This window comes from Babylonia areolata, chromosome 3 (assembly GCF_041734735.1).
Source record: "Babylonia areolata isolate BAREFJ2019XMU chromosome 3, ASM4173473v1, whole genome shotgun sequence".
NCBI lineage: Eukaryota > Metazoa > Mollusca > Gastropoda > Neogastropoda > Buccinidae > Babylonia > Babylonia areolata.
In genome coordinates, this window is record NC_134878.1 from 54,388,570 (window position 1) to 54,413,864 (window position 25,295).

General features: G+C 39.3%; 1 protein-coding gene across 1 annotated transcript in view; it reads left to right on the top strand.

Moving 5' to 3' along the window:
- The window catches only part of LOC143280118 (uncharacterized), a 97,149-nt gene that overhangs the window by 9,009 nt on the left and 62,845 nt on the right, over nucleotides 1-25,295 (top strand). The window contains exons 3-8 of the mRNA XM_076584672.1: nucleotides 11,312-11,464; nucleotides 17,964-18,140; nucleotides 19,401-19,541; nucleotides 20,124-20,279; nucleotides 21,019-21,159; nucleotides 22,850-22,978. Coding sequence (XP_076440787.1) covers nucleotides 11,312-11,464; nucleotides 17,964-18,140; nucleotides 19,401-19,541; nucleotides 20,124-20,279; nucleotides 21,019-21,159; nucleotides 22,850-22,978 — 897 coding nt within the window. The remainder of the gene's footprint in view (nucleotides 1-11,311; nucleotides 11,465-17,963; nucleotides 18,141-19,400; nucleotides 19,542-20,123; nucleotides 20,280-21,018; nucleotides 21,160-22,849; nucleotides 22,979-25,295) is intronic.

Consider the following 25,295-nt stretch of genomic DNA (forward strand, 5'->3'; position numbering starts at 1 on the left):
CTCTCGTTCTCTGTCTGTCTGTCTGTCTGTCTGTCTGTCTGTCTCTCTGCCTGTGTGTCTGTTATCTCTCTCTTCCCCTCTCTCGTTCTCTGTCTGTCTGTCTGTCTGTCTGTCTCTCTGCCTGTGTGTCTGTTATCTCTCTCTTCCCCTCTCTCGTTCTCTGTCTGTCTGTCTGTCTGTCTGTCCCTTCTCTCTCTCTCTCTCTGCCTGTGTGTCTGTTATCTCTCTCTTCCCCTCTCTCGTTCTCTGTCTGTCTGTCTGTCTGTCTGTCTGTCTCTCTGCCTGTGTGTCTGTTATCTCTCTCTTCCCCTCTCTCGTTCTCTGTCTGTCTGTCTGTCTGTCTGTCCCTTCTCTCTCTCTCTCTCTGCCTGTGTGTCTGTTATCTCTCTCTTCCCCTCTCTCGTTCTCTGTCTGTCTGTCTGTCTGTCTGTCCCTTCTCTCTCTCTCTTTCTCTGCCTGTGTGTCTGTTATCTCTCTCTTCCCCTCTCTCGTTCTCTGTCTGTCTGTCTGTCTGTCTGTCCCTTCTCTCTCTCTCTCTCTGCCTGTGTGTCTGTTATCTCTCTCTTCCCCTCTCTCGTTCTCTGTCTGTCTGTCTGTCTGTCTGTCCCTTCTCTCTCTCTCTCTCTGCCTGTGTGTCTGTTATCTCTCTCTTCCCCTCTCTCGTTCTCTGTCTGTCTGTCTGTCTGACTCTTCTCTCTTTCTCTCTGCCTGTATGTCTGTTGTCTCACTCTTCATCTCTCTCTCTCTCTCTTTCTCTGTCTGCCTGTCTGTCTGCCTCCCGCTCTCTTTCTCTCTGTCTGTGTGTCTGTTGTCTCACTCTTCATCTCTCTCTCTCTCTTTCTCTGTCTGCCTGTCTGTCTCTTCTCTCTGTCTCTCTCCGTGTCTCCCTGTCTCTCCTCTCTGTCTCTGTCTGTCTCAATTTCTCTTCTGTCAGTTTATGTCTATCTGTCTGTCTCTCAGTCATGCCCACTCACCCTCTCTCTCTCTTTCTTTCTCATGCCTGTTGTTTCTCTCTGTGTCTTACCATCAGTGCCCATCTCTTTCCACACTTTCCCTTCTGCCGTGTCTTTACCTTCACTTTTTGGCTTTAACCTCTTTACCAATGCTGATGAGCTCTCACTCTTATTAGTGGAAAGGCTGTCTGTTTTCTTGAGAAAAGACTAGAGGTTTACAGATCAGGACGTCCGTCAGTCACCGTTCTTTGTTTGGACCCCTTCATTAATCCATTCAACCCTGTGGAGGTTACAGCCTGGGCAGGGTTCCCTGCCATAGTGATGCAGAAAAAAAAATGCAAAAGATACACTGAAATCAACTGGTTTTTACTTCAAATTGACATGTGTGGACATAGCCAGAAATAATGTAGAAGTTAGATTTTTGTTTGCAGTTTATTGCCTGTGTAGGAATGTGGAAGCAGTTTTTTTTTTTTTTTTTATCAGTGAAATGAATTTAGATGCCCTGGTGGTGTTCGAGCCACAAGGCTGAATGAATGAGTTAAAATGAATGACATAACACTTAAAAAAAAAAAGCAGTTCTCACACTTCTAGATTCATAGCCTGCACTGATCTCATTTCGTCAGTGTTCAGCAGTTGAGGGGTTGATTGATAATTTATGACGCTGTCTGTCTTGTTCACCAGCACTTATGAAAAAAAGGTACTTTTATGTAGCGCTTTCAAGCCTCTAAAAGAGCTTTACAATAATATGTCAGTCAGACACAAAGCACACAAGAACACATAGACAATGACACACACACACACACACACACACACACACACACACACACACACAGAGGCACATCCACACACACAGACACCATCACACAGACACACACACACACACACACACACACACACACACACACGTACACACACACTCAGAGAGTTGCACATTTATAGTATACAGACACACACACACACACACACAGTGCACAGCACAGAGGTCAGGCTGTCAGTTACCACTGTGAGCTTGGACTTAATTCCATCTGGACTTCTTCCTCTTGGGGTTGTATTTTGTCTGATAAAATCACCATTGATATGTACACGAAAAGTAGTGTCTACACATTAAATTCATGCCAAAGAAATGATGATTCTGTGTTTTTTTCTTGTTGTACTTCTACTACTAATATGACTATTTTTTCTTGTACTACAACTACTGTTACTGCTGCATGAGACTACTGTTACTTCCTTTGTTCTGTCTGCAGGTGTACTTGATTTAGGATCAGAATGGATTTTGTCCAAGATTTTGCCAGGGACAACCCTTTTGTTACTGTGGGTACTTTTACATACTGCTAAGTTAATGTAACCTTGGTTTATTGTCTCATCCAAAAAGACTAGTACCCAGACCACCCACTCAAGAAGAGGAACATATTTCTTATTTTTGTTTTTATTCATTTTTCATATGTATTTGTTTATATGAACACTTATATACCGATTTGATTATATCTTCTTCTTATTATTATTTCTATCTTTTGATTATTTTAGAGTATTTTATTAAACATTAAAAAAAAATGATATATTTATGTTTTTGGGGTTTTTTTTCCCCCCCAAGACCTGACTAAACTGGCCAGGCATCTGCTGTGGTGTAGCATATGTGGATTTGTTGGAATGCAATGATGCCTCCTTGAGAAACTAAACCGAACTGAACTGAACAGAGGAAGGAGTAAAAATTACAGTACATGTATGGGACTTGGAATCTGTGGACACTTGCTTCCTAGTCAGGGTGCATTACCTCTAGGTCACCGCGCCATCCAACACCATATGCTGATTGAATGGAAATTATGTGTTCCAACAGCTGGATGAGAGGCTCAACAGCAGTCGTAATATGCGTGAACAGCAGGAGGAAAAACAGCAGCAGTACAAGAAAAGCCGACAGAAGGAACAAGAGCAGCAGCAGTACAGAGACACACTGGCTCAGGTGAGTGACTCAGGTGCACACACACAAACACACACGCACGCACGCACACACGCACGCACAAAGTTCAGGACCAGATGGGAACTTTTTTCTTCTTATTGGGGGGGTTCATGATGAAATAATGCTGAATTTCTCAACGCCATTCATAACTAGAGGTTTTTTCTTGCATAATCACTTTCCTTTTTTTAAATTTTTTTTTTTAAAGAAGGGAAAACTACAGCTATTGTTTATGAAATAATGTATGATTGTCAAAGAGGAAAGCATGGTTTGTGAAGTGTTCTGCAAGTGTGAGTTCTTTCATTAGTCATGGTGGTCATTTTTGTTATTGTCACGTTGAATATGAAAAACAAAACAAAGCCAAAGAGTAACAACAAAAAAAAAGTCTTTGAAGCTGCCTATCTGTATGACATCACAGTAATAAGAATGTTCCATACAAGGAAAAAATCTTAAAATATTCAGTTTTTTGTTTTTTAATGCCATCTGTTCCTGATGTTTAGATTGTGGGGCAGGCATGTATGGTAGTAAATCAACACAAGTTGTCTCTGTCTGTGGACAGCAAGTGGAGGAGAAGCGGCGCTTGCAGCTGCACCAGTCGGGGGCAGGGGCGCCTCAGCCTGACGTGTCCGCCTACCACCCCCGCCTGGACCAGGACTTCAGCCGTCCTCCGCACAGGGACAGCACCTTCGCTGTGGGAACTCACGTAGGTTTGCCTTTGTGTGTGTGGGGAGGGGGTGGGTGGGAGTTGGGGGGGGGGGGGCAGTGGGGGAAGGAGGGGGAGAGTGAAGGGGGAAGAAATTTACTGATTTAAGAACTATACAGATTTCCTGAGGTGGCGACAGGGGGTAAAGCGATATGTGTGGGATTTAATAATAATAATGATGATAATAATAATCATCATAATAATGATGGTAATAATAGAAAGTACTTATATGGCGCAAGCTCCCCATGTAATGGGCTCTAAGCACCTTACATGAGACAACACATATACAATTGTGCATAACAACATACCTCTGAATATGAAAAAAAACCCCACATACATGTGTATCTGTACACCTAGACAATACTACATTTGATATACAGGGTTCTCAAAATGTCAAGGACCCATGAAATAGAAAAAGTAAGTATGTTAATGTTTTCATAGAATCTTAAATTTTCGAGAGATGATTTGAAAAATACATAATTTCTATGTTTTATAGTCTGCTGCTGGTCTCTCATTTTATTGACTCACTTGTGTAAACAAAGTGAGTCTATGTTTTAACCCGGTGTTCGGTTGTCTGTGTGTGTGTCTGTGTGTCCGTGGTAAACTTTAACATTGACATTTTCTCTGCAAATACTTTGTCAGTTGACACCAAATTAGGCATAAAAATAGGAAAAATTCAGTTCTTTCCAGTCATCTTGTTTAAAACAATATTGCACCTCTGGGATGGGCACAAAAAAATAAAAAATGAAGCCTAATTATATGCAAACTGCATTTACTGTTATATTTATATTTTTTTGTATTCACTAAACTTGGCACTTTGATCTGATATTCTGACCCAACAACAAGAGCAGTCATTATTATCATTTTTTGTTCAAACAGGAACTTCTTTTGCTAAGCATGGAAGTTTTATTTATTTTGCAAACGTTTTGGTGCAGATAGTAAAAAAGGGAAATTACTCTGTAATTAATGCTGGGGGAATTAATTTGCTTTAAACTGATCTTTCTCATCTTAAACATTACATTTTGAAATTATACTCAACATAAAAAGCTTGGATTTTTTTTTTAAAGTGTATCACAAATGAGTCTTTAAGGCTTTGCCTCTCTTGTAATAAGTTGTTTCAGGCACATGTGCACCTTCAACAGCTTGAAAAATGGATTTGAAAAATCAAATGTTTCAGCCAAACATTCAGTTATTCAGTAGTTTATGAATGATAACTGCGGATTTTCATTTGAAAAAAAAAAAAAAAAGGAAGAAAGCTCCTGGCTATGGGTGGGCCTCATTGCATTAGCTGCATATACACTGGTGTTTTCTGAAAATTCACCATCTTTTCGCCATGTCACCGAAAAGAAAACGTGCAAGTTCCCAAGTGGTCCCTAACTTTTTGTGAACCCTGTATATTGTGTCAAAATAAAGCAGTTGGTTTCAAACAAAAACAGTTAATTGTTTGGATGCAGTATGACAACATCTACTTAATAGAAATTGCTTGCACACACACACACACACACACACACACACACACACACACACACACACACACACACACATCATCTGCCAGAAAGGCTCACAGAAAATGATTGACCACTTTCACTCACTAGTCACAGTCTCCAAATTTTACCTGTAGGGCTTCTTCAGGAGAATATTATGAAATGTCTTGTCTGTGATGTTTTGTCTATATTTTGTGTCTTTATCTATGTTTCATGTCACCATGAAAATTTCGTGAACCTTAGACAATACATCACGGACAAGACAATACATCATACTCTGCTGAAGAAGCTCTATGGTCTGGAAAAAAAAGAAGTTTGCATGCATTGGTGGAAAGATCAGATCAGTAACAGTTTTATTGTTAGATTTGAAGATTCTTGTTGTCTCTCTGTCTCTCTTTTTTTTTTTAAATAGAAAAATCAGTCATGCACATCCCCTTCCCCACACCTATCCCCTAGAACTCCTTTCCACAGTCCCAACCACCTCCCCCCCCATTCCCCAAACAAACAGACAATTATACAGGTAGTATAAAAGAAAAAAAAAAGAAAAAAAAAAGAAAAAAAGTGTTTAACCTATTATTTGCTGACAGGATGGTCAAAGAGAGAGAGAAGTACCACGCTTAACACTGCCACCATCGACACCTGGCCAGCCGTCACAGGTAACCCCTCCCTCAACATCTGTGCCACAGGTGGTCTGCCTTTGGGTGAAATGACATCAGTTGTGTGGCAAAAGAGCTGCGTGTGAGGAGATAAAAGAACTGGTCACTTGCATGTGCATGCACTCATGTGCACCCATGCACACACACACACACACACACACACACACACACACACACAGACTATTTGATTCATTATCTAATATTTATGTACGTGGCCCACTCCTTTGTTATGGGCTGGAGGCCTAACAGTCTTGTCTTCACACACACACACACACACACACACACAGACAAGACTTGGCCGTGTGATTGCAAAAGTCATAAACTGTATGGACATAGAAAATGCACACATATAGGTGTACACCACACACACACATCATGCACACCCAACTCCCAGCCCCTACACACACACATTCTGGCATGTGCATACATGTGTGCACATGCACACACACACACACACACACACACACACACACACAGGCACATACCATTATGCATACATAAAGTGATATACTTACACTTCCAACAACACAAGCTTCTACCCACACATACATATACATGCTCTTCCTCACGCATGTACATGCACCCTCCCCACCACACGCACACACACACACACATACACACACACACACACACACACAGGAGCTCTTAGGTTTGGTTGTCCTGAAAAATTTTATTCCTCGAAGAACAAGAAACCCATGTATTCTAGCAAACAGCATTTTACTGGAACGAAAAAGTTATAAAAAAAGCACCACTAGTAACAACAAATTAAAAAAAAAAGTGTGTTTGTGTGTGTGTGTGTGTGTGTGTGCGCGCGCACATGCATTGGAGTCCTCATTTTTTTGGATCTTCAGATGTAAGTCACTAAATGCTTTGTCTTGCAAAGATTTTTCTTAGAAACTATAAATGCATATGTGAAAATAAGGCAGTTTATTTTTGTTTTGTTTGGATACGTCCTCAGGTGTGAAATATAACTTGCACAGTCTTGCAGGCTGATTCTTGGAAACAACATAAATGTTGTGTTTTGTTATCATTTACCCCCCATATTGATGTTAAATGTTAGCGCTCTTGGCCCTTGCGCTAAGGAGGTGGAGCGCATTATGAATACCCATTTTGATGATGATTATTGTTATTGTTAATATTACTCTTATTGTTATCATTATTGTTAGACATGTATGTATAATAAGTCTTTTGAACTGCTGGACCAAAGGAACTGAGCTCACAGAGGAAGGCCATCCGTTTTTCACTGCAGAGAAGATGAAAGAAACTTTTGTTACAGGCCCCACCAGGAAGGAACATCATCATGGCAACCACACACGTCTGCCAAACTGTGGGCGTGGTGTGTGTTTTAGACTCTGTGTTGGATTCCAGAAATATTTATTCTTTGCCAGAAGTATTTTAATGTTTATGTAATCCTGTTTTTTAGTGCAGTTGGTACTTGATATGTTTGAGTGTGCGTGCATTTGTGTGTTTTGTGAAGTGTATTTTATTTTAATCTTAGCATGACTTACTTGATAACTGTTATTGTTTGATGGATTGTGCTTTTTGATTTTCATCTGCGCACACATTGAATGTTGTTTTTTTTTGTTGATGAAGAGCTTTTATAATGTTACTGGACACCACACCATGGAAAAGTTGTGTATATTTATTATCATTATTATTGTCACTATTATTATTATCATTATTATTGTCATTATTATTCCTTTCTAGGCTTGGTAAACATTTGTGTGTGGGTGGTCTGTATTAGTCCAGATATGTGTGAATGGCAGTACATGACTTCTAGCTTATGTTAGTACTTTGTGTTTCCTTTGTGTTTGATTCCTTGTTGAGCTTGAGAAACTTTTGTGGGGAAAAGTTTATCAGTGCATGTGTGAGTATAAAGAAGTGTGTGACTTAAAAATTACGTCAGTGTTTCGTGTTGACTTTGATTCGCTGAGGTTGTCAAGAAGTTTGTTGTTGTTTTACTAACAGAAAATGTTTTAATGTAATTCTGTCTGTTTGTTTAGAAAACACATGGCAGCCCAACTGTGTGAAGTTTTTGTGAAATTGTATCTTATGTTTGTTTTTGTGTTTTTTTGTGAAGACTTAGTTTTCATGGCTGTTTATTTATTTCATGTACATACAAAGTTTAAGCTTTCTTTTTTTTTTTTGCTTCTGTATATTTTTCATGGATGTAGATTGATATAGATTGCATAAAAAAGATTCCACATAGAATATGCAGAGACATGCACATATGTGCATTGATCTATCTGTCAGGCACAGAATATGTCATAACTTGATTCATATATTCCGCATTGTGCTTGAATTTTATATTGTATTGGATTACTTTTTTTTTTTTTTTTTTTGTCACGACAGATTTCTCTGTGTGAAATTTGGGATTGCTGTATGTGTACTAGTTTTACTATAACATTGGGTAGGTGGTTTTATTTAGACAGAATTTCACCAGGGACAACCCTTTTGTTGCTGTGGGTTCTTTTATGTGCGGTAGGTGTATACTGCACTTGAGACCTAGGTTTTTCCTCTTATCCAAATGACTGGCACCCGTACCACCACTTAAGGCCTAGTTTGAGGGGAGAGTTCAAATTCAGGTGCGTCATTCGAACACATAGACATTTGGTAGGCCAACGCTTGACTTGCTTGCTGCTGGACTTATCTCCCCTAGCTTATTCGAATTGATGAACCTGGTTCTTTAACCTCACAGTCATGCATGAACAATTTTGAAAGGGATGCAGGTTTCTGTGGACATACTTGTTACTTTATTCATACAGTTTAATCAATACAAGTTGAGTGTGTGGTTTTTATGTTTTTTGTGTGTTTTTGTGTGTGTTTTTTTAAACAAATTTTTTGAACGATCATGACCAAAATGGTGGTTCATGTTATTCTTGGTGTTTTAAAAAGATATTGGTTAGTACGGATGGTGTGATTGGCCTGTTTGTAGGAGGAACAAAAGGAACAAAAGAGGTGGAGTCAGTATATCTATATCCATATAGATAGATAGATATTGTTTTTAACTCTTTCCGGACGAAGGAATGCTCACGCATTCCTACACAAAACGTATTCGGTTTCGGACGAAGGAATGGAATAGCATTCTCCGAAAGTAAAATTCCATCATGCGCTGTACACGTGATTTTGTGATTAGCCAAGCAGAGTGCGCTATTCTGGGTCACTCCACAATCGAACAGTATGATTGGTTAGTCTATGATGCGTGGCCTGTCTCGCACACACGCTGACAAAGTCACTGACCGGTCGTATGCTCGCGTGCCAGCCTGTCAGCAAAGCAGGCTCTTCTCAAAATGTTGTGATGCGAACAAGGCAGTGACGGCAATGTTTTTGGGTTGCCGAAGTACTTGAAATGCTACAAACTGAAGGGTCGGACATTGAAGAGGTGGATGATGACGAAGAAGAAAGCGATTTTAATGCAGAAAGCGAGCATGGGTATGGTGATTCAGGGTGAAAAATTGGCATTATTTTCTACATATGGCAAAACTGTAAAAATAAGATGAGAAATTTGATTTTTTTATATGTAATAGCTCAACACGTAATAAACCAGTTCTGAAAGTTTCATTTTCTTACACAGTATTTTGTACTTTTTGTAATTGTTTTTCCAAACCCTTACAAATGGGCCGTCTGTGGGGAAAAGCAAGGGAGAAAACTTGTCGTCCCGAGTGAGTTAATGCATATTAATTAAAGTAGTTTTTTTTAAGTTTCATCCTCCTTGCGTGTGTGCTTAGCAGTGTACAAAGAGAAGTCGTCACTGATTCTGAATTGTGTGTTGCATGTCAGGATGTATGTTTTGCAAGAAGGAAGGCTAATTTTTTTATGTGTGTTTTATTTATTTACCTATTTATTTTTAGAACATTTGAAATACCATGATTTATTTGTAATGATATGTTATTTTGTCCAGTTCAGCTTATACAAAATCTAGTTTAATGAAGAAAGTGTATTTTTGTTTTACATATCCTATGTTTATGTGCATAAATGTGGCTGCACTTGTGCCTATGTTTTTTTTTTCATGTGTCCTTGTTTTTTCGTTCAGGTTCTATAGGGCTGATGTTTACAGTTTTTCAGCTCTGATATGGCCCTGTGTGATTGGCCGGGATATAAGCATCAAAAGATAAAGATGTATTGTTGATTGCTTTTTAGTGTGACTGGATAAAGAGAATGAGGCATCTGCTTGTCACAATTGTTTAAGATAAAGGAGTAGACTGGAGAAACTGAGGAAGAAGGGAGAGAGAGAGAGCTGGTGGGGAGGGAGTGGTGGGGTCAGATCTGGAAGATTCCTTCTTGTATGTTTTTTTTTTACTTGTGTCTTTTTGATTTATTTGCTCATTATGGTTATCACTGAATGTATGGGAGCGACTGCTGAAGACAGTTCTGTCTGTGTTGCTGTCTGCACATGTGTTTGTCTTTTTGACTTTCTGTTTTCTTGTTTCTGCCTGTGCTGTCTGTCTCTTTGTGAAAGCACACCTATTATTATTATTATTATTATCTTTCTGGTGAGATTATTTCAATGTGGTTTTGTTTTGTTTCATATGCATGTGCGCAGAGATGTGTATAACAGTGATGTACATGCTCTGTTTTTTTGTTTTTTTCTTGAGAGTTACCGGTTTCTGATGAGATAATATCTGGATTTTATTTATATCACTGCTTATCTTTGTTAGATTTTTTTGTGTTCATTGTCATGTTTTCTCAACATTACTGTTTTTGTAAAGACAATTTTTCAAATTGTTCATTGTCCTGATTTCTCAGTCTCTATTAGGTTCATCCAACTCTCCATTAACTCACTCAGTACGGCCAGTCCTCTCTTCTCCTCTACACAGACCCCTCGGATGTCCAGTGGGTGTCTGAATGACCCAACCTTTAGCTTCCGTTGTCAGAACTGTGGTATTCTTTGTCAACATCCATCTCTTCAGTATAAGAGCGTTCCGCTTGCAATATTTTGATGATGGTAATTGGGATGAAACGCTGTTAACGTCGTCTCTTTCGCTGTTCGTATGGAGAGAGTTAATTCATTTTTGAATGTTATAGAAGAAGAAATGTTTCATATGGAAACACAACTGTTGTTGCAGATTTATACTTCTTCTAATAAGTTCCACATCTTTTGAGCCTTCATGTAATATTATTCCATGTGTCTTTTGTTGTTGACATAAAATCATAACCATCAATTTATTCTTATTTTTATTCATTCACTTTCTCTTATCATGCAGCCAAGTTTTATACTGTCTGTATATGGTGTGCACCCTTATCAAGTAAAAGATGACTGCTGAGTCTATAAAACATACAAATGGACAAAATCTATTTTAAAAAAAGTGTGGGTTCTAAAATAAGTCTCACTTTGATAGAAAGTGTCAATTTTTCAAACCATGGGTTCATCTTCTTGGACTGCATTAAGCAGAAACAAAGGCAAACCTATGCTTTGTTATTACAACCCACTGTTGGTTTTAATTTTGTTCCCCCATAGACTGTCTCTGTTGGTAATGTGTACCCTGTTTTAATGAATTGGTGTGTGTCAATCATTTTGCTAATCTCTGTATCCCACTGACAACGGAACTGTACGTACATTGAAGGACCTCTCTCCGAGAAGAAGAGGCGGCGGCGGCGGTGGTGGTGGTAGCGGTGATGAAGGCAGCCCCCGCTGCCAGTGTCCGCAGTGTGTGGGCAAGCTGGCTCTCCAGGATCAGATGGAGTATAGGGCTATGTGGGAAGAGTTGCACGGGAAGGTAGGGTGGACGCTTCAGGGCTGTTTAGATTTTTGTTCACTCTTTCAGTCGTCCTGTGGCTTTGGGCTCTGGTTGGAGGAGGGCTGGGGCTACTTTTGCTTTTTTTTTTGGGGGGGGGGGGGGGGGGGGGGGGGGGTTCTCTTTTATTAAGCTTAATGTATTTTTGTTTATGGAACATAATTCAGTGTCCTGTTGTGGCTTTAGGCTTTGGAGGAGGGCTTGGACGACTTCTTTTTGGTTTATTGCTTTTTGGGGGGGATGGAGGGTGGGAGGGTTGCATTGGAGGGGTGTGGGTGTGTGTGTGTGTGGGGGGGGGGGTCTGTTTTATTTAAACCTGTTATGGCTTTAGGCTTTGGTTGGATGAGGGGGTGACTTTTTGTTGGTTTACTACTTTTTGGGGGGTGCTGTGTTACTCAAGCCTGATAAAGTTTTGTTGCTGGAACATAATTCAGTGTCCTGTGATGGCTTTAGGCTTTGGTTGGATGAGGGGGCAATTTTTTTTTCTTCTCTTGCTTTTTGTTTTTGTTTTGTTTTCATTTTGATCAGTTGGAATCTAGTGCTCTGTGGGAACAGTTGTACGGGAAGGTTGGTTGGACGCTTCAGGGGTGTGTTTGTTCTTTCTCTCAGTTTGGAAGATAATTCATGTAGTATTCAGTGGCTTAGGTTTTAGGGGGAGGAGGGGTGTACTAAAAGTCTTCTTATTCCTATACTGCTTGTCTTGTTTGTGTTTTGATCAGATTGAGTATAGGGCACTTGGGAACAGTTGAAGGGGAAGGAAGGATGGATGTTTCAGGGAGGTGTTTTTTCCTTTCCTTTCAGAATGTAATTGAGCGTCCTGTTATGGCTTTAGGCTTTAGTTGGGGAAAGGCTGGGATGAATTCTTGTTGCTTTATTGCTATATTGTTTTTGCTGAGACCAAATATTTTGTTTTTGATTGGGACATAGCTCCAGAGTCTTGTGGCTTAGTCTTTTGTTGGAGGGTCGGTGCGACTTCTTATTGGAATGATGTGGTGGCCTAGTGGTAATGCATCCACCCAGGAAGCAAGAGAATCTGAGGGCACAGGATCGAATCCGGCACTTGCCAGTATTTTCTTCACCTCCACTAGACCTTGACTTGAGTGACGGTTTGGACACGACACTTGTCATTCAGATGAGATGATAAACCATGTTTAGCATGCACTTGCAGCATGTGAAAAAAGCCCACAGGGTTGTCCCTGGCAAAGTTCAATCTGTAGAAAAAAATCTACTTTGACAGGAAAAGAAATACACTTGCTGGTTTATTTATATAAAAGTGGTGCTCCACAGAAGTGACACGATCTCCCTAGGGAGAACAGCCTGAAATTCACACAGAGAAATCTGTTGTGACAAAGAGTAATACTACAGTAATACAAATAAAATGCAGTATCGTTTGACAAAGATTAGCATATTTTGTTTGTTAATCAGTGTGTTCACACTGCAGGGCATCTCGTATTTCCTTAACATCTTTGAATTGTGGTATGGATTGTTTTGTGACTGGGTAAGGTGATAAAAAGGTTTGGTTTTAATTAGGATGTACATTAGGTCTTCTTTTCTTCAGCTTGTTCCACTTATTTCTTCTATTCATTTTAGAAAATAACATACCCCCTCCCACCCCCTCCCCCTCCCCCTTTTTTTATATATAGTATTACAGAAACCCTGCAGTAAGCATTTTTCCCCTTTCAGATCTGTTCCCGTGCCTTCGTGTGTTGTCATTATGGTTTATCTAGTCACTTATATCACACGAGACACTTTTTACTCAATGCTTTGCCCAACATAACTTAGCACCTTCACATAATCCCCTCCAGTGTAGCAAACGAATCAACAGTTTAGACTAGTAAAAACAAAATATTGTTTACCACATTGACAATTTGACATCAAAATGATGTAGGCAGAACTAAATATATTCATGAACATAATGAATCTGTGTGATATTGCAAATCTTCATCTTGTACAAAGCAACATATGGTGCCCATTTCTGAACAGATTTGTTACATTCCATAGTTATTTTAAGAACATGCTTATCAAGTGGAGTGATGGCCTAGAGGTAACGCGTCCGCCTAGGAAGCGAGAGAATCTGAGTGCGCTGATTCGAATCACGGTTCAGCCGCCGATATTTTCTCCCCTTCCACTAGACTTTGAGTGGTGGTCTGGACGCTAGTCATTCGGATGAGACGATAAACCGAGGTCCCGTGTGCAGCATGCACTTAGCGCATGTAAAAGAACCCACGGCAACAAAAGGGTTGTTCCTGGCAAAATTCTGTAGAAAAATCCACATCGATAGGAAAAACAAATAAAACTGCATGTAGGAAAAAATACAAAAAAATGGGTGGCGCTGTAGTGTAGCGACGCGCTCTCCCTGGGGAGAGCAGCCCGAATTTCACACAGAGAAATCTGTTTGTGATAAAAAGAAATAGAAATACAAAATACTTAATATACCAGTTTGAGGTATTTTCATGAAACTTTATTATGTTTGATTGTATTCCAACTTACTTCATTTCATGACATAATCATTTCTGGTGCATCCCACTCCAAACAGAAGAAATCGTCCAGGCGGGAGAGGAGTTCCGAAAGAGAAAGAAAACATGGCGAAGCTTTTGATGCGCGAGCAGAAAGGAAAGCAGAGGTGGAGGAACATTATCGTGTGTGGGAGAGGAGGCATCGCCAGGTACCGGCTGGCGCTTTGCTCCCCTCCCCCCTCCCCCCCCCCCCCTCCATTAGAAAGGACGTGTTTTCGATGCTTTTTTGAATAATTGTTTTTTGAACAGTTGTTTTTTTGTTTGTTGTTGCTTCAATTCAGAAACATTCCCAGGATAGTTCAGGACTTTGTGGATGCTGTGATCATTTGCTTCCGGCAAAACTAGCTGTTAGATTTGTGTTACATTTTGTGTTTTGCCACCAACTCTTTGCTTGATATTGTCTTTTTTTCTTTCTTTTTTTCAATTCTGAATGATTTTATGTACTTTGCACTGACAGATTTTAAAAAAAGTATTTTGCGTTAGTATAAATGTGTGCAATTTAAAAAAACAACAACAAAGCAAAGACGATGCTGTTAAATTAGATTATTGACAGGTTTGTGAATTGGTGTGAAGAAAATTTCCTTGAGCTGAATGTTGGCAAAACCAAAGAGCTTGTAATCGACTTCAGAAAAAAGAAATCAACTTTAAGTAAAATCATCACAAAAAATGAAGTGGTCGAACAAGTAGACTCATACAAATATCTCGGTGTGATAATCGACAATAAGCTGTCTTGGAATGAAAACTCAACTGCACTCATTAATAAGAGCAACAGTCGCATGTACTGTCTTAGAAAAATGAAATCTTTTAATGTATGCAAGCAGATGCTCCAAATGTTTTACACATCTGTTGTCTGTAGTGTTTCAACATACGGAGCCGTGTGCTGGGGGGGAAACCTGACCAAACATGACAAAGACAGGTTGGAAAAAGTCATTAGGAAAGCGGGTGGGGTGGTGGGTATAAGACAAGACACCTTTAGTGACATGCACAATAGAAAACTGACTGACAGACAAATAACAATTTTGACCGACGTAAGACACCCACTACATGATGACATTAATAGCAGAAGGTCAGACATAAGTGGTAGGTTTAGAGCTCCACGCGCAAGAACATCTCGATACATTAATTCATTTATTCCTACAGCCATTCGCGCACACAATCAAAACATCCAATACACTAAGTGAACCCTCCCACCCCCCCAAGCCCCCTCGCCACAGAAACACCTGAACTTCACCAGCAGACGAGTGTATGGGAGCAGACATTATGCGTGCATGTGGGACTGAGCGGGTGAGCACGGGCAAGCAAGCATTTTTGTGTGTGTGTGATCGGAAGTGATTTTTAAATATTTTCTTATTTTACTTGGATTTCATGTATCTTAATGTTAATGTTCTAATCTTATTGGCGTGACATATGTTATGTGCATGCATACGTTGTTTGTTTGTGTGTGTGTGTGAGTGTGTGTGTGTGTGTGCATTTTACTTATATATACGATTTATTCCCTTGATGTTTTTATTTATGTATTGTTGTACAATACCTTATGGTCTTAACGTGTGTGTGTGTGTGTGTGTGTGTGTGTGTGTGTGCATGTATGTGTGTGTGGGTGCGCGCATGTCATTTTTAGTAATCTTATACCCTTTTTTTGTTGGATGTCTTCATTTGTTAATATTGTTGTGCAATACCCTATTGTCTTAACATGAGTATGTGTGTGTGGGGGGTGGGGGGGTTAGTATATCGTCAGCTATTGGGAATTCTTATTTGACTAGTTTTAATCTCTTCTTATGGTGCGCATGATTTTATGCCAGTGTTTATACAATGAGCCTGTGATTGCACAACTTAATTTCCATGTGGATTAATAAAGTGTTTTTGATTTGATTTGATTTGATTTGATAGTTGTTTGTTTGTTTTTCTCCAGTATCTGGATTCTGAATGCTGCCAAACACACATATATTTTTCTGATTGATTGCAGATCCAAGATGATTATTTTTATCATTTTAAACCAAGTTACGCCCATACAGCATTGCTGCCTTGCTTATTTCTTTCTCCTGTTTGCTACTAAGGTACATAAATTCTGTTGCTCTGTGTTGCCTGGTGTTTATCAACATAGTTGTGATGCCTACTTTCCGTGTGCCGTGGAGGGGAGCGTCAGTAGCTGCAGTGTTCATGGATTTGTGGGGTTTTTTCGACTCACTTGTGTAAACAAAGTGAGTCTATGTTTTAACCCGGTGTTCGGTTGTCTGTGTGTGTGTGTGTGTGTCCGTGTGTCTGTGGTAAACTTTAACATTGACATTTTCTCTGCAAATACTTTGTCAGTTGACATCAAATTTGGCATAAAAATAGGAAAAATTCAGTTCTTTCCAGTCATCTTGTTTAAAACAATATTGCACCTCTGGGGTGGGCACAAAAAAATTAAAAAAAGAAGCCTAATTATGTGCAAACTGCATTTACTGTTATATTTATATTTTTTGTATTCTCTAAACTTTGCACTTTGACCTCTTATTCTGACACAACAACAAGAGGAGTCATTATTATCATTTTTTGTTCAAACAGGAACTTCTTTTGCTAAGCATGGAATTTTTATTTATTTTGCAAACGTTTTGGTGCAGATAGTAAAAAAGGGAAATTACTCTGTAATTAATGCTAGGGGACTTAATTTATCATAAGTGAGTCTTGAAGGCCTTGCCGCTCTTGTTTTTTAATGTGGTGTGTGGTGGTGATGCTCATTTGAAGCCTTGATATTTGTTGGAAACAGGGTTGAAAAATTAATCTCAGAAATAGATGAATAAAACGTTGAGAGAGAGAGTTGTGCACATCTCAAACATAGTCATGCCAGCAAGATGTCTTGCTTTTGCTGTGATGGATGCTTCTGCTTTTAAGTACTTACCTGCATAGTGTTCATGTATGCCGAGAAAGATTTTGGGTGTATGATTTGCATTTTGTTATGTGAAGTGCTTCTTATATTTTTTGAGTGCATGTACCTGGTAGTTTTAATTAATGTATGTGTGGATTTTTAAGCTTTTATTATTTATGTCAACTGTGTATGAATCCCTCATCTTCTTTTGTTGTTTTTTTTGATTGTTTTACTGTTTCAGTCTATTTTTTGTGTTACATAAACTGATTATTTGAAATGATGGGTTTTTACAAAAAAATCTTTTTACTGTCAGTAAGTGTCTGATGATGATGATGCAGATATTGTTAGACATTGTATCATGCTTCAGCTCGGGTGGACATTGATTATATTTGTTCCTTTTTGCTGTATGTATGATTGCCTTGTCCCTCACATGTTCTTTGTAGTTAATGATGGGGTTGATTTTTTTTTTTTTTGGGGGGGGGGGGGGGGGGGGGATGGAGCAGAGGGGGACGGAGGGGGTGGGTCCTTGGGTGAAGACTAATTGATATCATCAAGATTTGTGTTTGCAGGCACATCCACCCCTGTCCCTGTCTGTCTCTCCCTCTTTCTTTTTCTCTCTGTACCCCCTATGTCTGCCTCTCAGTCTACCATATCGGTCTCGTTGGCATTTTGCTTTCATCTACTGTTTATTCAAGTGCACCCTTTATTCTACTTGCGTCCTTGTGTGTGTGTGTGTGTGTGTGTGTGTGTGTCTCATTCTTTATCCTTTTCTTCTCTCTTTTCTCCTCTCTCAGTTTCTGTATTTTTGTCCCCCTGCCCTTATTCTCCTGTGTGTGTGTGTTACTGATATTTGTTCTGTTGTGTTCATGTGGGAAAATCACCATTTCCACCCCCACCCCCCAACCCCTCATGCTTTATTTTTATATCCTCTGCCCATCCTTGCTGAATTTGTTCAAACGAATGTGTGATTCTAACTCTCACTTAATGCTCTTTAATATTCCCTCCCCACCCCTTCTGTCTTTGAGTCTGCATGGAACAGTACATGCTCTCATTTTGTTCTGTCTGGCCACTCACTCGCTCACTCACTTGCACCCTATGTATACTGTGTGCTGTGCTCTAGAAATCACCACGCTCCCAAACCCACCATCGCGACGCTGGCGCCAGCAGACAGCGGCTGGAATCCCGCCAGCCAGGAGGCCGCGGAGATGGTGCGCACGCCTTTGACTGGCGTGTGGAGCGAGAGCTTTCGGAGATGGAATACAGGGACTTGTGGAAGGAAATGCATGGGGGCCCTCAGGTATTCCCCGATATAGAGCAGTGGCTGTGCTGTGGGAGAAGCTTTTGAGTGCTGTAGCCGGGGGCATTGAGTAGTTTTTGTTGTTTCTTTTTTTAATTGTTTATTTTGCTTTACGAGTTTAGAATTGTGGTTTTTGGTTGGAGAGCGATATTTAAAGCAAATGCCATGTCGTTGTGCTTTTTGAGGGGTTTTGTTTTGTTTGAATGTTATTTCGTTGATTTTTTTTCAGTTAGTGTGGAATTTAGACTGTTTTGGTTATTTTATTGATTTTTCTTTTTCTTTTTTTTTTCTGTAGTTTAGAATGGATGTTGTTTGACTTGGAAACATGAGTTATGTTGTGAGGAAGATGTGGGACACCCACACCTTCCCCAACCGCTCTTTTTTTTATGTCTTGTGTTTATTGACAAGTTTGATGAATTGTTTTGGTTTATAAAGCAGCCCTGCTGATAATGATTTTTTGCTGACTTGGCATTTAATGATTTTAAAGCTGTCCTACTAACATTGGTATCCGCTAACTTTTTGCTGATGCTGGTTTTTTTTGGGGATTTTTTTTGCGATGGTTTCAAGTGAGTCTTGTTTTCTGTTCATGTGGACTTGACAGTTGTGTGAAGGAGTCTCCTTCGATGATTTCACTCGAAACACATGATGGTGCGTCCTTCTGAGAAATGCGTATGTTTTACTGCGATGTTGTGAAAACTAAAGCCTGTGTGTAATCTGATCTGTCAGTCAGATTGACTCAAACTGTTTTGTTATCTGACCAGTTGTCAGTGCTCGTGGTCTGGTATGAATCTCCACCAGATATTCACTTTCCCTTCTTTCAGTTGACCTTGTTTTATTTATAAAACTGACTTTTACCTTACCAACACCATACAGTGGAATTTCAATGTGGACAGATACTTAGAAGTGCCATGCCTGTAACATCTGCCGTGATAAAGGCACTGGAACTGATTTGAGGGCAAAGTTTTGAAGAAAAAGGGCACTTTTATGAAATCTGCTCAAAATTGTCTGAAAATTTGTTCTTTTGTCAGGTAGAGTTCGTGAAAAAAAGGTATTATTGTGTGTGTTACTGTGCATGTAGAGGGAGGATGGACTATAATTTTCCAGAAAAAAGTTATTCTTTTTTTCAGGTTTGGATGGTAAAAAAAAAGGTGTTACTGTGTAGGGGTTGGGGGGGGATGGACGATAATTGTCTTGAAAAAGTTATTCTTTTGCCAGATTCCAGTGGTGAAAAGAAGAGCATTACTGTGTGTGTTACTGTAGGGAGGGGAGGATGAGAAGGCGAACAGAAAGTGGAAGCGGAGGGAAGTGTTTAACCCGCAGGCCTCAGTGAACACCTATGAGCAGCAGAAGAGGGCGCTCCAAGAAGAGAGGAAACAGGAGATGCAGTCATTCTTACAGCAGGTGCACAATGTTACTGTTTCAAAATCGTAATGCTTTCGGTAATGCAACGAGTGCCCCAACATACCCCCACCTTAGAAGTTACAAAAGAAAGAAAAGAAAATTTTTTTTAATTATATTAAAGTTCATTGTTTTGTTAAAAAGGTGAACTTTTATCATTGGTTTTGAGTTTCCTCATGTGGGTTGGATAGGTAACGGCTGAAAGACTCTTTAGAATTCAAATGCTATTTTTTTCTAACTGAAATTGCTTCCAAAGCAAAGTTTTCATTTGTGTTCAAGTAAGCAGAAGAAAACTTTCAGTAAAGATTATACATTGAGAATGTTTCATGCTTTATTTATGAAAAGAAAATATACCACCCCCAAAAAAGATAGAAGAAAAAGAAAGCTTCAAACTGCCGGCTTAAAGCCAAAGGCAAATGCCTTGGGGCAGGTGTTTTTTTGTTTTTTTTCCTGTTTTAGAATTTTCTTACAAGTAATGTTTCAAAGAACAAAATAACCCACAAAGAACAGGTCAGCAATTTAAACTAACCAGTACACTTTGGTTTTATAGCTGACTTGGTTGTGATGGTGCTTGTCTTCTGGTAGAAAAAAGAGGAGCACGAAGATCAAAGCCAGCGGCGACGGTGGAAGGAGGACAGGGAGGGGGGGAAAGCCATTCCCGATTCCGATGATCTGGCAGAAGCTGCCAGGAGGAAAATGGCAGAGGATAGGAAGAGAGAGTATCTGGCAATGCAGGAAAAGGTATTGGGCTTTGTCTTTTTGGGAGATATCTCACTGATGAAGGCAGTATTTTCAAATAATTTATTGTGGAGCATAATGATAATGATGATGATGATAATGATAACATTATTTAGCGCTGAATCTAAACCTGGTACTGAAACAAAGCACAGCGCTTTCACTCCAACTTAAACGTGCATGCAAAACTCTGAAACAAAGGTACAGGAGGCATGACTTCTGTACATGTAGACAGACAGCTGGAGAAACTATGGACGGGAAAAGGAGGGTACTGGGGGGCTTTTTTTGGAAATAGGGGAATGGCTTCTGCTTTGCTATGCCGAGCCCTAGACACAGTGGATATGAATTTACTGCTCTAGTGACTTTGAAAGGGCATAGGACCTTAACCTTAACCTTAACCCATGGTCTGTTTGAGCTAGAAAGAGAGAGGAGGAGAAATGAAGATTTAAAAAAAGTATATTAAGCTTGATGAATGATAATTTTTTATGTATATTCCATTTCATTGTTTTCTTCGGAAAAGAAGAAAAGGGAATTATTAAAAAAAAGCAATTATAAAAAAAGGAATTACCATATTTTTAAAAAAAGGGTGAAAAAAGGATGGTAGAGTGATATAGATGAAGCTAGAGGCATGAGAAAGGGTGTGGACTAGTTGGGAAAAGAATGTGGACAATAATTGTCCAAGCAAAAAACACAGGCAGAATGTTTAGTGTACTGTGTGTGGTTGTTGTACCTTGCTCCCCCACAGTCTGAAAAGAAGGGGGAGAGGAGGAGGTGGGAGGTGCCAGAGACGGCCCTAGCAGAGAAGCCCTTGCAGCTGGGGGAGTATGAGCAAGTTCAGCAACAGTTTCAAAGGGAGCGCCAGCAGGATTACAAGAAAATGCTGCAGGTTAATCTTTTCTCTTTTTTTTCCCGTCTCAAATCAAACATTATGTTTATTTTTCTGATGATTTTAAGAAACTGCTGCAGGTTGACCTTGAAAAGGTATTAAAGAAATAAAGTACAATATCATTATTTGATTATTGATATGATTTCTCCTCACTGCAGCTTTAGAACCGTTATTTAGTTCATGAACAGTGATGTGAGAACGCCCAGATAGTAACAGCAACACCAGCAACAATAAAGTGATACAGTTTTCATTATTCATATTTTCTTCTATTTCTTTATGTATTTGTTGTTTTTCATAAGTAAAACACGTATTTCAACTATTTTGCATCCTTTTATAGAAGAAATCTTCAGGGAATTTCTTTGTGTGATTGCTAAGAGTCAGCTGCAGGCTGTGGGCATCATGAAAGTGTCTTAACATTGACTGTGTTTACGTCGTCAGTCTGATGAAAACTTACAGAGTAGACTGCAGGTTATTGCAGGTTCTGTTTTGAGATTTGGATGATGGTGTTCTCAGAAAGTCATTTCAAACTTAACTTGATTGACTGACAGATCAGCAGTAAGAGAAAAGGACCACCAACAACAGCAACAAAGAAGTGTTTGAATAAAACACTTTATAATTTAAGAAAGAAATCAAGAAAGAAACCCTACAAGAAATATGTGCTCCTAGTATTCCGAGTAAAGCATGTCTTGAACCTTGTAAAACAAAATGATGCACTGAGGTGATAGGTGCCCTTGATATTTCTTTAGAACACTGACATCGTCAATATTCTTGATCTCCTCCATCCTGTAATTGCTGTAAAGCTTCTCTCTCTCTCCTTTACAATCATTCAGTTTAAGCCTTCTAGTGCTGTGGATTTTTTTCTCTTTTTTTAAAAAATTTTTTTTTTTATTTCATATCTATGTATATAGATAAAAGGAAAAAAAAATAATGATAAACAAACTCAAGTTTGGATGTAAGAATTGATTACTAATGAGCTATTTAACTAGTGCTTAATTTTTCTGAGATCAAGTTTACCTTGATATTTCATTTTATTTTCATTTATATAATGGAAAAACATTGTTGATACATGATCTTGCTTTTTTAGTCATTATGTATTCTTATGATGTAAATGGTAACATTTTGCAATAATTTGTAGATGAATTTTGAATAGATAGACCATTATTAGTTCAGCAAGTAATGCTAGTAGATTTATTTTGTTATGCTTTCACAAAGCAGCAAGCTTAATTAATTAATGTTAGTATTATTGTTCCCATATTTACTATATGGGACTGTAGGACAAAATACAATAATTGTTTGCTATGATGGAAACCAGTGTAAATGACATGATAAGTTTGATGTGTCAGGTTTTTGAAATTGCCAGGAACGATGATGTTGTTTGTACGGACTGTCTGCTGTGTTTGTTAATACAGATCTACTCCTTCTGCCATTGTTGTGGCAACTTGATCTGGATTTGTTTTATGTATGTGTGTCTGTCTGTGTGCTCTGTTGTTTCAACTCGCTGAATAACTTCCTTTTGTAACCCTTTTAATCTTACAGTGCGTTTGGTATGCTCTGCTGACATGTAGAAGATTTTTTCTTTCTTTTTTCCAACCCTTTTCTATCATCTTCACCCCACAACCCCCTTGCTCCCACCATCACTCTCCTCTCCCCCGTGAACATAACTGACAGTCAGGATGATGGTTGCCAACAGTCTCAGAAACCAGGCAATCGCACATGGAAGGAACCAACCGAAGAGAGACTGTTGCCGGTGGGTCAGAATGAGGGCAAGAAAAAGCAGTTGGAGGTGGAGAGGAATCAGGAGTACAATGAGTACCTGAAGGTAGTCCCGTGCTTTGATACCCATCACTTATTCAACAGCCTCCCTGTTAGCCCACGATTTCTCACAATCCTGTGTTGTCCTTGTCGTCCCCCCCACCCCCCCCCCCCATTAACCCCACCCCCCATCCCCCATGCCCCCCATGCCCCCCTCACACCCCCATCTCCCCCACCCCCCCTCAAAGTGAGAGAAATCATGGGGGCGCCGCTCACGATTTCTCTCAAAGTGAAAGAAATCATGGGATTGTGAGAAATCACGAGCTAACAGGCGTCTTTTTTTTTCTTTCTTATTTTATTTTTTTTTACCTTTGCTGTAACCATGTTTCAGTTACAATTTATGTTGCATATAAACACATTGAAAGGGTTGTTGTTGCTATTTCTGTGTTAGATTTTTTTGCTGTAAAAGTGGGGGTCCTAAACAGTGGGAAATGTAGCCTGGTTGTTATTAATATTACTATATCTTGCATTTATGTTGTGTTGAAATTTGTTCAGATATTGTGCACTGTGTAGGTTGCTGTAATGTGTAAACATGTGCATTTGACAATAATTCTGTACAATTTTTTTTTCTTCTTTTAAGTTAGATATCAGATACTGATAACTTAAAACAACAACAACAAAAAAACAACAACAACAAACAAACCTGAAAAAAAGAAAAAAGACTTGAAAGTAAACTCAATTCAAACTGATATATGCTAGATCCAGGCGACAACACTTTAATTATCTGATATAAAAGTTCAATAAGCGTATGTTCATAAATGAGGGGATCGCCATCGCAGAATGGGGTGTTCAAATTCAGAGCCACTGTCCACCAGTGAGTGATACAGTTGGAGGTCCTGTCTTGGCCTGGTGTTGTGTCCTTAGGAAAGGTCCTGTCTTGGCCTGGTGTTGTGTCCTTAGGAAAGACATTACCCACTCCACCCAGGTATCTGACTTCAGTCAGGGAATGTCAAGAGTTGGCAGAAGGAGAGGATTAGGCCCTGTCTTCCTGTGCCAAGCCCCCTAGATACAGAACATGTGAATTCACGGCCACTTTGACCTTAAAAGGCCGTAGGACCTTTAACTTACTCCGGACGATGGAACGCTGTAGCGTTCCTGACATAAGGTAGTGTTCCGGATGACAGAACGCTTTAGTGGTTTCGACAATTAAAATTTTTTCCACGTTTTCCTCATGGGGTAGCATAACAGTCGGCAGCTACACTGGGCATTGTGAACGTGTCAAGGGTCGAATGGAAAGTTTCTTCATGAGATTCCGTAGCAACACACTCCACAGCGAGCCAGTGAGTTCAGGACCCCACATGACAAGCTAATCTGCATATGTATCGAAAATGGCGTAGCAGGTGATATAAGTGGAAATTAATTTTTTGTTGTTGAGGAAACTAGATCATGACAGTGGCTTTTTACCGCTGCTGAAGTGATTGAAATGCTTCAAACTGAAGGTTTTGACATCGACGAGGATGATGAAGACGTTGAATAAAGTATCTGCAGTGAAGAAAGCTACCAGCAAGAAGGAACTGATAGTGACTCAGCTTCTGAGAGCAGTGAAGAGGGAGGGGGGTGGGCATTCACACGATGTGAGGAGAGGGGTCAGTAGGTCAAGTACAGTGAGTTTCATTCAGTTACTTTATGTTTTGCATTTTTTGTGATTTTTTTTTCCTAACCCTAACAAATGGGTTGTCTGTAGGGAAAAGCAAGGGAGAAAAGTATTCGTCCGGAGTGAGTTAACCTTGACCTGTAACCTCACAGTGTAAATACGTTTTTTGTCATAGCATGACAGACCTTTAAAAAAAAAAAAAAAAAAAAATGACAACAACATTTATAACAGAAATAGAAAACACACATGAAAAGATTAAACATTTCTGGTAATACACATTGCAATCATAATTATTGTTCTTGTGAATTCTCATGATATCAGAAAAGTCCAGTCTTAATTTGACCATGTTTTGAATGGAATTATTATTATTATTAATTTTCTTTTCTCTTCTCTCTTCATGGTACATTACAGTTTACACTGAATATAATCATAACTCATGTAGCAAGCACAGAATTGTGTGTGAAACAAATTAGTAGGCCGTTGAACAGCTACATATTATTAAGATTAAAGAAAATTGATTGGACCTTGCATGATTTCATTTATTTATATAGATGGGAATCTTAGCATCGTTGTATTCATTTATTTCTAAATATGGCTGGAATCCTAGCATTATTGTATTCCTTTTGTTATATCTAAAGATGGTGGGAACTCTAGCATTAATTTATTTCTAAAGATGGTGGGAACCCAAGCAGTATTTCATTCATTGATTATATTTTATTGGAAGACACAT